General features: G+C 35.2%; 1 protein-coding gene across 2 annotated transcripts in view; it reads right to left on the bottom strand.

Moving 5' to 3' along the window:
* The window catches only part of LOC141517291 (putative E3 ubiquitin-protein ligase HERC6), a 65760-nt gene that overhangs the window by 28094 nt on the left and 22365 nt on the right, over window positions 1–15301 (bottom strand). For both annotated transcript variants that reach the window (XM_074228138.1, XM_074228137.1), the window contains exons 6-12: window positions 12718–12842; window positions 9648–9781; window positions 8368–8441; window positions 6935–7056; window positions 5622–5681; window positions 3894–3984; window positions 72–261 (exon numbers count right to left, since the gene is read on the bottom strand). In XM_074228138.1, the coding sequence (XP_074084239.1) occupies window positions 72–261; window positions 3894–3984; window positions 5622–5681; window positions 6935–7056; window positions 8368–8441; window positions 9648–9781; window positions 12718–12842 (796 nt within the window). The remainder of the gene's footprint in view (window positions 1–71; window positions 262–3893; window positions 3985–5621; window positions 5682–6934; window positions 7057–8367; window positions 8442–9647; window positions 9782–12717; window positions 12843–15301) is intronic.

Here is a 15301-nt window from a genome sequence, read left to right as displayed (position 1 = left end):
GTATACAGTTGAGGTTAAAGTTGCTTATGGAAGACTCCAGAGTAAATCAAACTAAATATAACTGATCTTACCCAGAACTGTTGAAGACTGGTCACTCATTTTACAAACAGCTTTTGCAAATGGGACGACAAGTGAGTACCAATTCACATTTGTATGCATTAAAGGGCATTCTGGAAGTAGAAGGAAAATTGATAAAGCTTCCTGATGAGGAGTATCCAATGGAAGGTTCTTGAGCAAATAATCTCTGAGACATGATGTTATCTGTAGTCAAAAACATGTTGAAAAAATATTCAAATAACAATGTTTTCTAAATAACAAGAACAATGACTGAAATAGGAAAAGTTTAAGTAACGGGAGTCAAAGTCACCCAAAATAAACTATGAATTGAAAATTATTACTGAGTCTTTCCAGTAGAGTTTTTATGCACTTGTAGCTGCTCTTAATAATTTCCTTAGATGGTCTTCCATCTTTGACCCACCTTCATTGACTAACATTGTCATTGCACTTTTTAAAGAAAAACTTTTTCTGAATATAAAAGAAAAAACTGTCTTGCGCTATGTATAAACAGAAGCAGCAAAGTATAATGGGTATAGAATTAGAATTAATCAGGTATACCTGAAGCCGAGTTCTACCTCTGACATGTATTGGATGTGTGACCCTAGGCAAGTCACTTGACCTAGTCATGCTCAGGCACATATCAAAGACTAGAAATCATAGAGGACTGATGATTCTTTTCCTAGGAGCACCCTAAACTGACAAAATAGCAAGGAACAAAAATAAAAAAAAAAATTTTCTTTTCTTTTTTTTTTTCTTTTAAGAAATGCATCTGTGATGTCTCAAAGTATCCGTTCTGCTTGGATAGCAACTTAAAATATTGTGATGTGATAAATCAGAAAGCAGGCATCTGGACTTCCTGCCGGAATGGCCTAGCTCCCATATACCTACTATAGCAAAATTGGGAAGTTTGAACCAAATGGAACAATGATTGAGAAATTCAGTGAACGATTTTAGTAGGGTATTTCTTCTACCTCATAAATGCACAAATAGAAACCCTTAGCCAAGGGAATACCAGTAACTTTGGTGGGCTTCCATAAGAAAGTCCCAGGATGGATATGAGAATCCCAGAAGAGTCAATAGACATATTTAGCATGATGCTGACCAGGATGATACATAGTGCTCAGCCTGGGACAACCCAGGCTCTTGAGCCCTGTGGTGCCTAGAACTCTATTCTGAGATGCCTCAGAGGAGCCTGAGGAATCAGAACTCAGAACTTCCAAGAATGAGAGTGGGACCAAATCTTGGGAAATGGAGATCAGTTAAAATCAAAACCAGAACCTAAGCCAAGACCATAAAACAAAGACCACCCACCCAAAAGTATATCAAGGAGGCAAAATCTGGTTTTAATAATTCAGAAACTAATTCAGAAACTAAATTTAAAGAGATACACCCTCCAATATAAAAATTTATTGCAGTAGCAATAAATTGAAGTAGCAACTTCTCCTCAAAGTGAATCAAAGGGAAAAAATGGATTTTCATAAGAACTGCATCAATATGAAGAAGAAATGAAGCAAAAGATAACTGGACTCCCTGACAACTATCAAAAGTTAAGCAGAAGTCAAAGACTCTATGAGACAACAAAAATGTTAGAAGAAAATCAAAAGAGGGAAAAATTGAAGAAAATATAAAATATCTGGTACCAAAACAATTTAACAAGAAAAGAACTGAAGGAGAGAAAATTTAGGAATCATTAGAATCCTTTAAAACTATGATTAAAAAAATTTGAACACTAAACTTCAAGAAATTATAAATGAAAATTGCCCAAGTATGTTGTAATCAAAGGACACAGTAAAGGTAGAAAGAATCCATCAATCACCTCTTGAAAGGAATCCAAAAGGAAAACTCCCAGGAATATCACAGCCAAAATTCAGAGCCCCCACTTTAAAAATGAACTGCAAGTAAGCAACAAGGAAGAAAAAGTTCAAGAACTAAGGAACTAGAGTGATCATAAAAGACCCAGTTCCTTCTATTTTTAAATAAGAGAAAATTTTAGGATACAGTATACCAAAAGGCAAAAGAAATAGATTTATAATCAAGAATATCCTATCCTACCATTGGGGCAATCTTTCAACTGAGAGGAATGAGATTTCTTGGGAAATATATGCCTATTATCAGGAATTTGAGGACTATGAATCAAAGATAGGAGACCAAACTGAAAGTGAAGGGATGTATAAGCATGCTAAAGAAACTATTGATTGCAGTTTCAATCTCTTACAATACAAACAGACTACTTAGAATACATAACCAATTAGCTGTATTCATTAACAGCTTAGGATAGATAAATAACACCCTTCACAGGAGAGGAATAGGGGAAAAAGAACCCTTCACAGAAGAGGAATAGGGAAAAAGATGGGGAATCAGTCCAAGGAGAAAAGGGGGTTTCTACCATTGGCAGGGATTATAATTAGAACAATTATATTATTCTATAAGGGGAATCTAGAAAATACTTTTACAATTGTGAAAGAGGTCTTTTTTGGACAAGACTATTTAGACCAGGCTAAAACTGTACCTTATGAAAAGACAATAATGAACAGTTGTTACAAGTGGAACTATCCACTCAAATAATTTGTTATATTTTCTTTCTCCTTATTTGCTACTATTAGATCAGCAGGAAGTTAAGGATTTATTTCTACACTGTTAGCTCATCAGGATGATGAGAAATTATTGTGCTTCCTATTTCGCACCCATACTGAAAAGTTGAATATCATTGTTTTCCAAAAAAAAAAAATGTATTTTTAATGGAACAGAGGACATTCAAGCATTTCTGAGGAAAAAACAGAGATGAGTAAGAATTTTAAAACACAAAAACAAGAATTCAGAGGAACCTAAACAAGACAAATTTATTTGAGCATGTGGAAAAGCCTACATAATGATGTAATACTAATGTCCTATCTAATAGAGGAGAGCAAGTAAGTGTCACTTCAGAACATCAGAATTAAATTAAAAAAAAAAAAACCGAGGTAGGGGAATAGGTTGGGTCCATTCTGAGGGTTTGAAGAGGGAGAAGAAAAGGGTGGGCAAAAGGAAGAATAGACTAATGTAGAAAAGAGGATGAAGGTGACTTAAACTTGCTATTTCTGATTAGATAGGTGTGTGGAATAAGAAAAACATGACTGAATTATAGTGGAGGAGCTGGCATCCAATGGATTTTTTTCATCTAAAATGGACAAAGGAGGATCGGAAACATACACACAAAGTTCACTGTAGAACTTCAACTTAAAATCAAAAGTGGAACAGGGGAATGGAAAATGGTTGGATTAAGAAGGAAGATAACACAGGAAGGAATAGTCACAAACAAAACAAACTTCTTGATGAGGAATTGACAGGTGGTGGTGTGGCTGTGTGTGTCTGTGTGTGTGTGTCTGTGTGTGTCTGTGTGTGTCTGTGTGTGTGTTTGTATTTGTGTCTGTGTGTCTCTGTGTGTGTGTGTGTGTGTGTGTGTGTGTGTGTGTGTGTGTGTGTGTGTAAAAACAAAAGAGTCTAAGGGAATACCTTGGATTGTCTCTTAGATGTCAGGAGAATGAATGAACAAGTTGTGGTATAAGAAGGTAATGGAATATTATTGAGGCATAAGAAATCATGCGATGATTTCAGAGAATCCTGGGTAATATGAACTAACAATGAAGAACAAGAGCCAGGAAGACTTTATATTTAGTAGGAAGATCAACATTTAAAAAAAGTTGAGAACTCTGATTAAAGCAATGACCAATCATGTCTCTAAAGAATTTGTAATGAAAGATGTTAGCTCCTGACAGAGAAGTGATGGATGCAATGTACATCAGCTCATTTTACAAATTAGTACGCACATAGACACCTAGCAAAATATACATTATTACCATTCTTGTAATCCAGTCCTTCTGTGTTAATTCCTCAAAGACTTTTCTTGCCATTCGTAGATCAATATTAATAGGAATAGTCTTATCAGTTCTTTGAAACAAAAAAAAAAAATCATTACACAAATGAACCAGAGACATATCCAAATACAACGTACTACTTCAATTGATTATGGTTATACATAAATGAGGTGTTGAAAGAGAGATGTTATGTCTCCAGATACAATTTTCTTTAAAAACTGCCAAGCGTTTTTCAGCTTTGTTTATAGCTACCTCCACACCATGTTGTCTAGACTTCTGCCATCATCCTCATCTCTCCCCAGACCCTGTACCTTACAACCTTGGATTTTAATAAAGTTTCTCTTTAACTTTTAAGGAACTAGAATTTCATGTTATTTTCTATCTCCACACCAGGCTGATGCATATGTATTTTCCCTCTGCCTCCCCAAACACAGCTCCTTCCATTCTTTGTATGCTATTCTTGTGTTAGAGTGTCAGTTCTTTCAGGGCACAAGGCTAGGAGACTTGCTTGTATTTGTATCACCAGATTCTTGCATGTAGGGTATTTAATAGTAAATATTTTCTGCTTTCACAATCCATTTGACATTTTTGTTCTAGCCTTTTTTTATTTCCAAGTGAACTCTTCAAAAATGATGTAAAACTCTGCTCTCTATCTCATTTACTCATAATTTTTTTCCTATCCATAAATCTGATAAGTAATATATTGCATATTCTTTTTTTTTAGGATTTTTGCAAGGCAAATGGGGTTAAGTGGCTTGCCCAAGGCCACACAGCTAGTTAATTATTAAGTGTCTGAAGCCGGATTTGAACCCAGGTACTAGTGACTCCAGGGCCAGTACTCTATCCACTGCACCACCTAGCCGCCTTTATATTGCATATTCTTCAATTTTTTTTCAATATCTCTCTTTATATCTTTTGATCTTATCTTGGCAAATGATGTAAAAATATTGATCTATGCCAATTTCTACCTTACTGACAGTTTTCCCAATAAACTTTTTTTTATCAAAAAGTGAAATCTTATCCCCAAATCTCAAGGCTATCTGTTTGTCAAATACAATGTTACTATAATTACTTAAAGCTATAATTATATGTCTTTTCTGTTCCATTGAACTATCTATTTCTTAGCCAGTATCAGATAGTTTTGAAAATTACTGCCTTATGATTTAGTTTAAAATGGTACTCTTTAATCTCACTCTTTTACATTTTTTCATTATTTCCTTTGATATACTTAATTTTTCTCCTTCTAAATGAATTCTGTGATTATTTTTTATATCAGTAAAATGGTATGTTTTAGTACTTTAATTGAGATAGAAGTGAATATATCAAAAACTTAATATTTAGAAATCCGTCTGAATGTTCTCAATCTATCTATCAACAAGCATTTGTTGCAGGCATCTTTGTACCTGTATTATGCTAGGTAAAAAAAGAGACTCCCTTTCCTTAGATAGCTACATAGTTCAGTGAATAGACTAGACGTGGAGTCAGGAAGGCCTGAGTTCAAATCTAGATTCAGATACTTAAAACCTTTGTGATTCTGAGCAAGTCACTTAACCTTTGTCTACCTAAGTTACCTGAGCTATAAGATGGAGATGATAATAACTATAAATGTTGTGAGGATAAATTATGATGATATTTATGATATGTGCTTTGCAAATCTTAACAACTTATTATTAAAACTAATTTATTCTATTTAATGAAATCTAATATTACCTTTTCTTCAAAAAACTGGCAGTCAGGCAAGCAGAATGGGAAAATATCTCACAAATTTCCCTATATGAAGAAGAACACAAAAGTTTATTACAACAAAACAAACTATATATAAAGTATATTTCTTTGTTTTCATGATCATTTTATAAATTACTCATAACTTTTCTCCCTAGTAGGCAACAGGTAAGTCTAAAATATAACATGTAATTTGAAGTTTGAATTAGAAGTTATCCAAGAAGAATCTTTTTTGAAGAATTTATTTTTAACATTTACAAGTTTTATCTTTTTTTTTTTAGGTTTTTGTAAGGCAATGGGGTTAAGTGGCTTGCCCAAGGCCACACTGCTAGGTAATTATTCAGTGTCTGAGACTGGATTTGAACCCAGGTACTCCTGACTCCAGGGCCAGTGCTTTATCCACTGCACCACCTAGCCGCCCCTACAAGTTTTATCTTACTTTACATGAGATATACCTGACCACAAAAACATTTGTCTAAACTTAGAGTTGTGAATATAAGCTGGTCAAAAGAATGTAATTTTACAATAAAAATAACTTTCTTACTTAGATCACAGATTTAGAGCCATCAAGAACCTAAGAGATCATTTACCTTACTTCCATCTTTTACAGATGAGAAAACCAAGACACAAAAGCTTAAGTAATTTGCCCAAGGTCACAGTGGTAGGCAGACTTCTGTGACTTGAGAGTTATTATGCTTTACACCATACCATAATGGTGCTTGGGTTTTTCAAAATTTTAATGAGTAAATTGAAAACTGCCAAGCACTTTATAAATGAGTTGCTTTTGTTCATCATTGTCATCATCAGCATCAACATCTAAACCTGACTTTAATCTTGGGCAAGTCATTGTATCTTCCTGGGCTTCAGTGTCCTTGTCTGAAAAGTGAGAAGGGGTATTTGCTGCAGTGGAAGAAGCAATGATACCCAATACCTGTGTAGTCTTAAATAAATCACTTAATTTCTCTGGAACTCAGTTTCCTCATCTGTAAAATGAGAGGATTTAAGTAGAGGATGACCAAGGTCCCAAATAAATCACTTAATTTCTCTGGAACTCAGTTTCCTCATCTGTAAAATGAGAGGATTTAAGTAGAGGATGACCAAGGTCCCTTCCAGCTCTAAATTGATCAAATGATCAGTAGTGGTTCTTTCATATCAAAAACCTATGAGCTTGTTCCAACAAAGGATCATTTTTCTCTCTCCTTTCTTTTCTTTCTCTGTAGTGACATTAAGTTATTACACACCCCTGGAATAGTGTTAAACCCTTCTAATTGAAGGGAGAAAAAGACAGAGATCAGAACAACCTTTTTGATTCTTCATATTCTTTACTTCCAATTTTCACTGTGGTCCATTTCTTAATCAACGTTTGGTTAATGTGGTTGATTTGCTGTAGACTTCTTCCAGGGGCACCTGAAGAACTAACATCCTTCAAGAGGAGAAAAAAATGAAAAAAACATATGACACTAGCAAAACCACCACCTTATTAAACAACCAGGGGTGGTTTCTTTGATATTTTCAATAATTCAGTCATGTAGTACATATTAAAGTTACTCTAAAGTCAAATGTCCCAAATGAATGATGTCTCAAGACCTTCCTTGAAAGAAAAAGTTTTTTTTTTAAATAACTGCTTTTGAAAGTACCAACTCCTGGCAAAATATTCTATACTACCTTCCAAGGCCTTTGCCATGAAGCAGAAAATTCTGCATCATTTCTTTACTGATCATGTCACTGATGCCAAAATGAAGCTTCCTTGAAGGACACTTATGAATCATGTCATAAATGAAGAATCACTCTGTGTAGAAGAATCACTATTTGTCTTTAAAGAAAAATTAAATATTTATAGTAGAGTTACTAATAAGCTTTAAAAAATTAGAGTTGTGATTTCAATAGAGACAAATTAAAGTAGAAACTGGGATCTTGTGAGATGCATATGGATTTATTTTTAAAATGTAATATTATCAGGATAGCTAGGTGGCTCAGTAAACAGAACACTGGCCTTGGAGTCAGGAGGACCTGAGTTCAAATTTGACATCAGACATTTGAAACTTACTAGCTGTGAGACCTTGGGCAAGTCACTTAACCCCATTGCCACACAAAAATAAAACAAAAAAATGTAATGTTATCCATGTTTTATTTTGTAAATAATTTTCCAACTACATTTTTATCTAATTTCATTAGAACTCAGAAGTATATGGGTGGCATGCAGACTAAAGACTGTGTTTGACTCCCATAAGGTATAAGAAAAATATAATCTTAGAAAATTGTCTGAAAGTTTAAATGACCCACCTAAGGTCGCATGGCAAATGGATCTGAGATAGACCTTGAACTGGACCCTTACTGACTCTAAAGATCAATTTAGCCATTATGCTGGGCCTGCTTTCTTTCTCCTAAGCCAAAGACACATAAAATGAAAAGTGTCATCTAGTGTAAATTCCCTATGCAAATATTTTAAATTTCATTCCCTAATGTAATGGCAAATTCTTCTCTTATAAAATAGATTTTTGTTTGTATTTAAAACAAAAATAACTGAAGAATTTTCTAATCTACAAATATGAATTAAAACCTATGAGAGAAATAATTTATTTTTAAACATGCTAATAGAGCATACAGTCAATCTTCTTTAGGGATAGAGATAGAAATATTATTGAAAATGAATTCATAAAACAACACTTTAAATACTTCTCTGAAAAGCTGAGAAAAGAGTGAGCAAATGAATTTGAAAGCACAAGAGACATACCTTCGACTGGATTGTAGTCACAAAATTGGCATTGGCTCCAGCAAAAATGTCTTTCACTCCAACATCTGTAAAGTCTGAAAGAAGGACATCAAACTCATCTAGTGCATCCTTGAAAACAAGGGACTGTCATGAAACAAGGCTGGAATACTTGGGTGTATCTTAGTTGATGCTTATGCCCTTTATTTATGAACTTTCACAGAATCATGGCTTTATAGCTGAAAGGGACATTTTAAGACATGTAGATCAAGTAACCCATATTTATAGATGAGGAAACTGATCATTGGAGAGGTTTAATAAGATATTCACAGGCCCAGGTAGCTTTTTAGGGCCAAGATTCATACTCTGACATTTTAATTCCAAATATTTTATCTTTGAATTATGTGTCATTTCAAATTTTTTAATAAATATAAAAATAAGAAAAGGCCAATACACTGCTTGTAGAGTTGTAGACTGGTCTAACTACTCATGAAAGAAATTTGGAATTATACAAAGAAAATAGCAAACATGTTTATACCCTTTGTCCTAGAGATGTCATTGTTAGGTATATTCTCCAAGTTGGTAAAAGACAAAAAATACTCCATACAACAAAATATGTCCTTTTGTAGTTGCAAAGAATTAGAACCAAATTTGATTCATTGTTTGGGGGTGGGCTGAACAAACTGTGGAAAATGAATGTAATGGAATCTTACTTTACTGTAAAAAATAATGAATAGGAAGAAATCATTGATCTTCTCCAGTGGGAGACAGGATACAAGGGAGACAGTTCAGAACATAAAATGTAACAAAAAATAAGTTTAATTTAATTTTTTTTAAAAAAGAAAGTAGGGGTGGCTAGGTTGTGCAGTGGATAAGAGCACCAGTCCTGGAGTCAGGAGTACCTGAGTTCAACTCCGGCCTCAGACACTTAATAATTACCTAGCTGTCTGGCCTTGAGCAAGCCACTTAACCCCATTTGCCTTGCAAAAAACCTAAAAACAAAAGCACCTTTTTCCTTTCTTTGCTGAGATAAAGGTATATGGGTGTGGAACAATTGAGTTGATATGTCAGAAACTCCCTTTTTTCTCTCTTTTTGTTTGGAAATGAAATTAATGTAAAAGCAAAAGTTATCTGTATAAATTTTGAAATTGTTAGACTATAGATTTGTTAATTATAGGAATCATTGCATAAAAGAGGTTACAATATTAAGAATTTAAAGTTTTAAAACAAAAATAGTTTTGCAAGATCTTGAAGAAAGAAGCTACCCCTCCCTTTCTCAATCAAAAAAAACTGCTCCTTCTTACCACTGAAAGAAATGAGGTTGCTAATATTGAAGTTCTCTTGCAGGTTGCCTGGTTGGCTCTTCAGGTCCCTTTGAGATCCGCAACCAAAGGACACCACCTGGCCAGTGGTACAGGAATATGCAAGAGTATGATGACTGTTGAAAAAAATAACACATTATAAATTCAATTATATCACATGTTTTTTATTCTAAAGAAGGGTGAAGTTTCTTAGCAATACAGTAGCAGACATAGTTTATGAAATGACTCCAATGAAATATTAAAACTCCACTCATGTGAATATTATCAACCACTTTTATACTGAAGATGAAAAGTTACTACAGTATACATGAGAGATACAAAGATGAAAAATAACGTCCTCAACTTTGTTATTACTATAAACTTCAAGGATGGATGATCTCTGAACCATTAAGATTTTACTGTGGTCACCATGAAATCAAGTCAAAAACATTTTCCCATTCACTCTCATACATGCAGGGAATGTTCTGTGTAAAATTAAAGATGAACTCATTTAATTCAAATGATTTTGAACATTTTAATTGAATTGGGTGGATAATGAAAATTTTCCCTTAAATTAGGTCTTCTGAAATTTTATTTTTATCTAGCAATTATTTATAGTTTGAATTATACTATATATCACCTGTTTCATTAGTCTCTCCTAAAGACACTACAGATACTATTACTGTATCTTTCACAGCCAATTTTAACTGATAGTCTGGAGAGACTATTTATAGAGTGATGCCTAAAGAGAAGCTGAAGATTCTTTTCCTGACATTGCTGAAGAAAGTCACTGAGAGAAAACAGAAGGAGGATAGAGCAATTCTTTTTATTAACAGAACTAGCTTAACCTTTATCTTGCAAATGCAAAAAAGAGAGTTCTTACAAAGGATTGTAATGAATTTTAATTTCATAACTACATAGTGTTGAACTATATTTTCAGAAGTAAAATAATTTATTGCTCCAACGCAGTTTAAGACAACTCTGGTGATGATTATCCTCACAGCTAAAATATTGTAAAAATTATCTATAGTTTTATCTCATTATTGAATTCACTATTAATAAATTGCATTTTCAATAAATTTAATGTTTATTTGATCCTAGGAGATTGAGGGAGTTGGTATAGAGAGGTGAGTAATTATTATTGGGAAAGAAACTTTCTCCAAGTGTTAAATAAATAAAATTCGATGAATTAGTAGGGACTCATATTAGTAGATTACCAGTTAAGTTGAAATTTTATTAACTGAATAAATACATAGGTATGTCCCTGAATTACTCCATAGTCCAGGATAATGAAAAGAATGGAACAGAAACAATGAGTTGAGTCATTAGCCCAGAGCTAGTCTTGCTTCAGCTCCTATATGTGAGATCTGGGTCATGTGTTTGACTCCCAGGAGCCTTCTGAACACAGAGATACACACTGGACTTCCTTCTTATTCTCAGAGCAAATTCTGGGGGGGGGAAAAATGCATTGATTAAATTGAAAAGACAAAATACATTTGTTAAATCCCTATTATGGTTGAGGTCCTTAAGAGAGAGATAAAAATAAATCTTCAAGTAGTTTATACTCTGCTGGTATTACAGGAATCATTGCATAAGAGGGAGTACAAAATTCAGAATTTAAAGTTCTAAAACAAAAATAATTTTCCAAGATCTTAAAGAAAGAAGCTGAATAACCCCTCTCTCAATCAAAAAAAAAAAAAACCAACAGAATATCCCCACTCCTCCTTTTTAGCACTGAAAAAAGTCAGGTTGCTAATATTCTATTGGGAGGGACAGCTAGGTGCGACAGTGAACACAGCATCAGGAAGACAGGAATCTCACTAGCTGTATGTCCTTGGAAAAGTCACTTAACCCTGACTGCTTCACCTCAGAGGCTCTGGATGAGAAAGTAAGGCTGCTGACTTGGCACAGCACCCCTTCCCTCAAATCCAATCCATGTGCTTGTCATGGCATCACCTCCCTGATGTCATGGGCCTCTTCGAGAATGAAGGACAAACATCACCATTCTACTGGGGCAAAGTATTTACCAAGGGATTGGCAGATGCTTTCATTGGTAGAGATCTACCTGGAGTCGAAGCTCTCTACCATTACAGGCTGATACTTTCTTTATGACTTATTCTCTTAGACTAAATAGCACAGGCTAAATACCTGAGCAGATAGACATGAAATAATGGGAGGAAGGGGAAGAAGATAACTTGGGGGGTCAGGGGAGACCATCCAAAGGCAGTGACAGTTGGTTGATCCAAACACTGGAGAAGAGAAGGGCAGGAATTAGAGTTATGCTTGTGCAAAATAGGAGAGTCAAATTCAAAGACAGTTTGGCTGAAACATAAGAGTGTGTGAAAGGCAAAGGAAAGGCAGGTTTAAGTAATGGCTTGAGGAATTTGCATTTTCTTCTGTAGGTAATATAGTACCATTGAAAATTTGTTATCTGAGCTTGGCCTCAGGCAGATTATTTTGGCTACTGTTGGGACAATGTTATGGTTCATCCTGAGGACCAATGACCTCAGGATGGTGATGTCTTGACTTGCAAGTGAATTGGAGTTAAATGAGGCAGAGTTATGCAAAACCATGAGCCTCACACTCTCTCCAGAGTCATCTGAGTTCAGTGACAAGGCATAGGTCAAGATGACTGGTGATTCCCCATTTAATGAATTAGAGGGGAAAGAAAATAGAAATCAGGTTCCCAGGAATTGCACTATAAAAGTAGCTGCATAAGTAGAAAGAAAGGGAATAAGAGAAATGTGGACATATCAACAAAACTTGCCAACTGACAGAATATGGGAGGTAAAGAAATTATGGTTGAATGCTTAATTTAAAAGAAAGCAAAATGTCATTTATTCACCATTGGGGGATTAAAACCAATTTGCATTAATATGGAAATATGGCCAAACACACCTTATGTGAAAAACTCAAGTTGTTGAAAAATGAATATTTCCTTTAAGGAAATATTTCAGATACAAGAACACTAAAATGTGTTTCTATTGGTGGCATAAGAGTTATTTCTAGATAGCAAAATGTCAAGTTTGAAACTTTTAACCTTTGCCTATGCTACAAGAGTATAGACTGTTACCTTCCACAGGCTATTTGAGAAAACAAATTTTCTGAATCCACAATCTGAGGACCACTCTTCTTAGAAACCAGTCTATGTCCCAGCTGTCCAGAATTATTGCTTCCAAATGTGAACACTTTACCATCCTGTAATGAGCAGATTAGCTTTTGATTAGTAATAGGAGTTGAAAAATAAAAGAGTAGTTTCAAGTAAATGCAAAATCCCATCCAGTAGATAGCTAGCTGAAGAGTAGTATCAACATTGTCCCATTTTTCCCATGTTTCATTTGATAATTCATTTGATTATTTAGGAAAAAAATTCCTAAAAAAAATTCTCTTCAGAAGACTTCAATGATTAAAAAGGATACTTGTCACTGAAAGAATACTTCTTGTTGCCTCTTGCTCCACACATACATTTTAAGAAAAGCTTTTGAAATCAAATCATAATATGGAGGGAGTGGGTAATATTTCAAATTTTACAAGCAATGTACAGACAATATCATCTATTCTCACCTTAGATGTAGACTCCTTTTATTTTTCATTTGATTGGTTAGGCACAAACCATGAAAGGGAAGCTGGTTGACCATTTTCCAAAACGTAATACTGAGAATTCCTACTGAGATATTAGTTGGGTCTCTAAGGTAGGAATTGACAAACTGAGGCCAACAAAAATATAAAAAAAAATTCTTAGCTCATGGACTCAATAAAAATAGATAGTATGGTCTGCAGTTTTCTGACTCTTGCTCAAGAACCCTTTCAAATACTGAGATTCTTTGATGCTATTTTTTTTATTTGTAGCCTCACTTCAAATACAATAGTGGATTGATACTCTACCAGTCCAGGCAGTGTTAAACTTGGAGTCTACAAAAACCTGAGTTCAAATTTTACCTCTACCACTTACTTGCTGTGCAAAATTGAACAGGTCAGGGGATGGAGTCAAAATGGCAGCATGAAGGCATTTCCCAGAAAATCCTTCCCCCCAAAACTCCAAAAGTCAACAAATTATGACTCTAACCAAAATTTAGAGGGGGCAGAACCCACAGAAAGACTGAGGGATACATTTTCCCAGTCCAAAATAACTTAGAAGTTCCATGGAAAAGGTGGGTTTCACTAGGACCGGGTATTGGTAAAAAGCCAAGGCCACAGCACAGCGCAGCACAGCACAGCCCAAGGAACACTGGCAACAGCTTGGGGCGGGGGGTGAGAGAACTCTGCTGCACCAGAATGAGTGTGGAGTGGAGAGCACCAGCCACAGAATCTGCAGTGAGAATCAGGGGAAACCAGCCTACACCTCCAGAGCACAGCCCACAGACAGTAAGGGGGTCAGGGGAGAGTGAAGAAATCTCTCTGCTCTCCTTGGGGCAGGACTCTGCTGTTTGCCCACACTCAGATCCAGGTGGCAGTTTGGCCTTCCATACTAAGAGAGCAGGGATCCTCCTCACAGCTTCAGGGCAGAGGGGAGCGCCTGTAGTCATCTACATATCAAAGCACAGGTCAGAGAGAATATAACCTTGGAGGAATAAAGGTCCCAGTGGGGTATGCCAAAAAAAAACCCTCAAAGCTGGTATCCCAATAATACTCAAAAGCTCAGGAAGCACCCCAAAACCAGTCACAGGCTGGAGAAATGAGTAAACAGAGAAAAAAGAGGAACACCATTGAGAAATTCATTGTTTATGATCCCAAGAATCCTCCTCAATCTGAAGATGAGGAAGTACAAGCTCCTGCATCTAAAGACTCCATGAAAAATGGAAGCTGAGCTCAGGCTATGACAGAGCTCAAAAAAAAGATTTTGCAAATCAAGTAAGGGAAATAGAAGAAAAATTGGGAAAAGAAATGAGAGCAATGCAGGAAAAACATGAAAAAGAAGTCAGCAGTTTACTCAAGGAGATTCAAAAAAATGCTGAAGAAAATAACATGTTAAAAACCAGCATAGGTCAAATTGATAAAACAGTTCAAAAAGTTATCAAGAGGGGCAGCTAGGTGGCGCAGTGGATAAAGCACCAGCCCTGGAGTCAGGAGTACCTGGGTTCAAATCTCGTCTCAGACACTTAATAATTACCTAGCTGTGCAGCCTCGGGCAAGCCACTTAACCCCATTTGCCTTACAAAACCCTAAAAAAAAAGTTATTGAGGAAAAGAATGCTTTAAAAAGAAGAATTGGCCAGATGGAAAAGGAGATAAGAAAGCTCTCTGAGGAAAACATATCCTTCAGATGTAGAATAGTGCTAAAAGGAAGCTGATGATTTTATGAGAAGTCAAGATACAATACTTCAACACTATAAGAATGAAAAATTAGAAGAAAATGTGAAACATCTCATTGAAAAAAACAACTGATCTGGAAAACAGATTCAGGAAAGATAATTTAAAAATTATTGGGATACCTGAAAGTCATGATCAGGAAAAGAGCCTTGACATCATTTTTAAAGAAATCTTACAAGAAAATTGCCCTGATATTCTAGAAGTAGAGGGCAAAATATAAATTGAGAGAATCTACCAATCTCCCCTGGAAAGAGATTCAAAAAAATCAACCCCCAGGAATATTATAACCAAGTTCCAAAACTCCCAAGTCAAAGAGAAAATATTACAAATAGCCAGAAAGACACAATT

The sequence above is a fragment of the Macrotis lagotis genome, chromosome 3 (genome assembly GCF_037893015.1).
Source record: "Macrotis lagotis isolate mMagLag1 chromosome 3, bilby.v1.9.chrom.fasta, whole genome shotgun sequence".
In the NCBI taxonomy this organism is placed as follows: Eukaryota; Metazoa; Chordata; class Mammalia; order Peramelemorphia; family Peramelidae; genus Macrotis; species Macrotis lagotis.
This window is presented reverse-complemented; position numbering and strand designations above follow the sequence as displayed.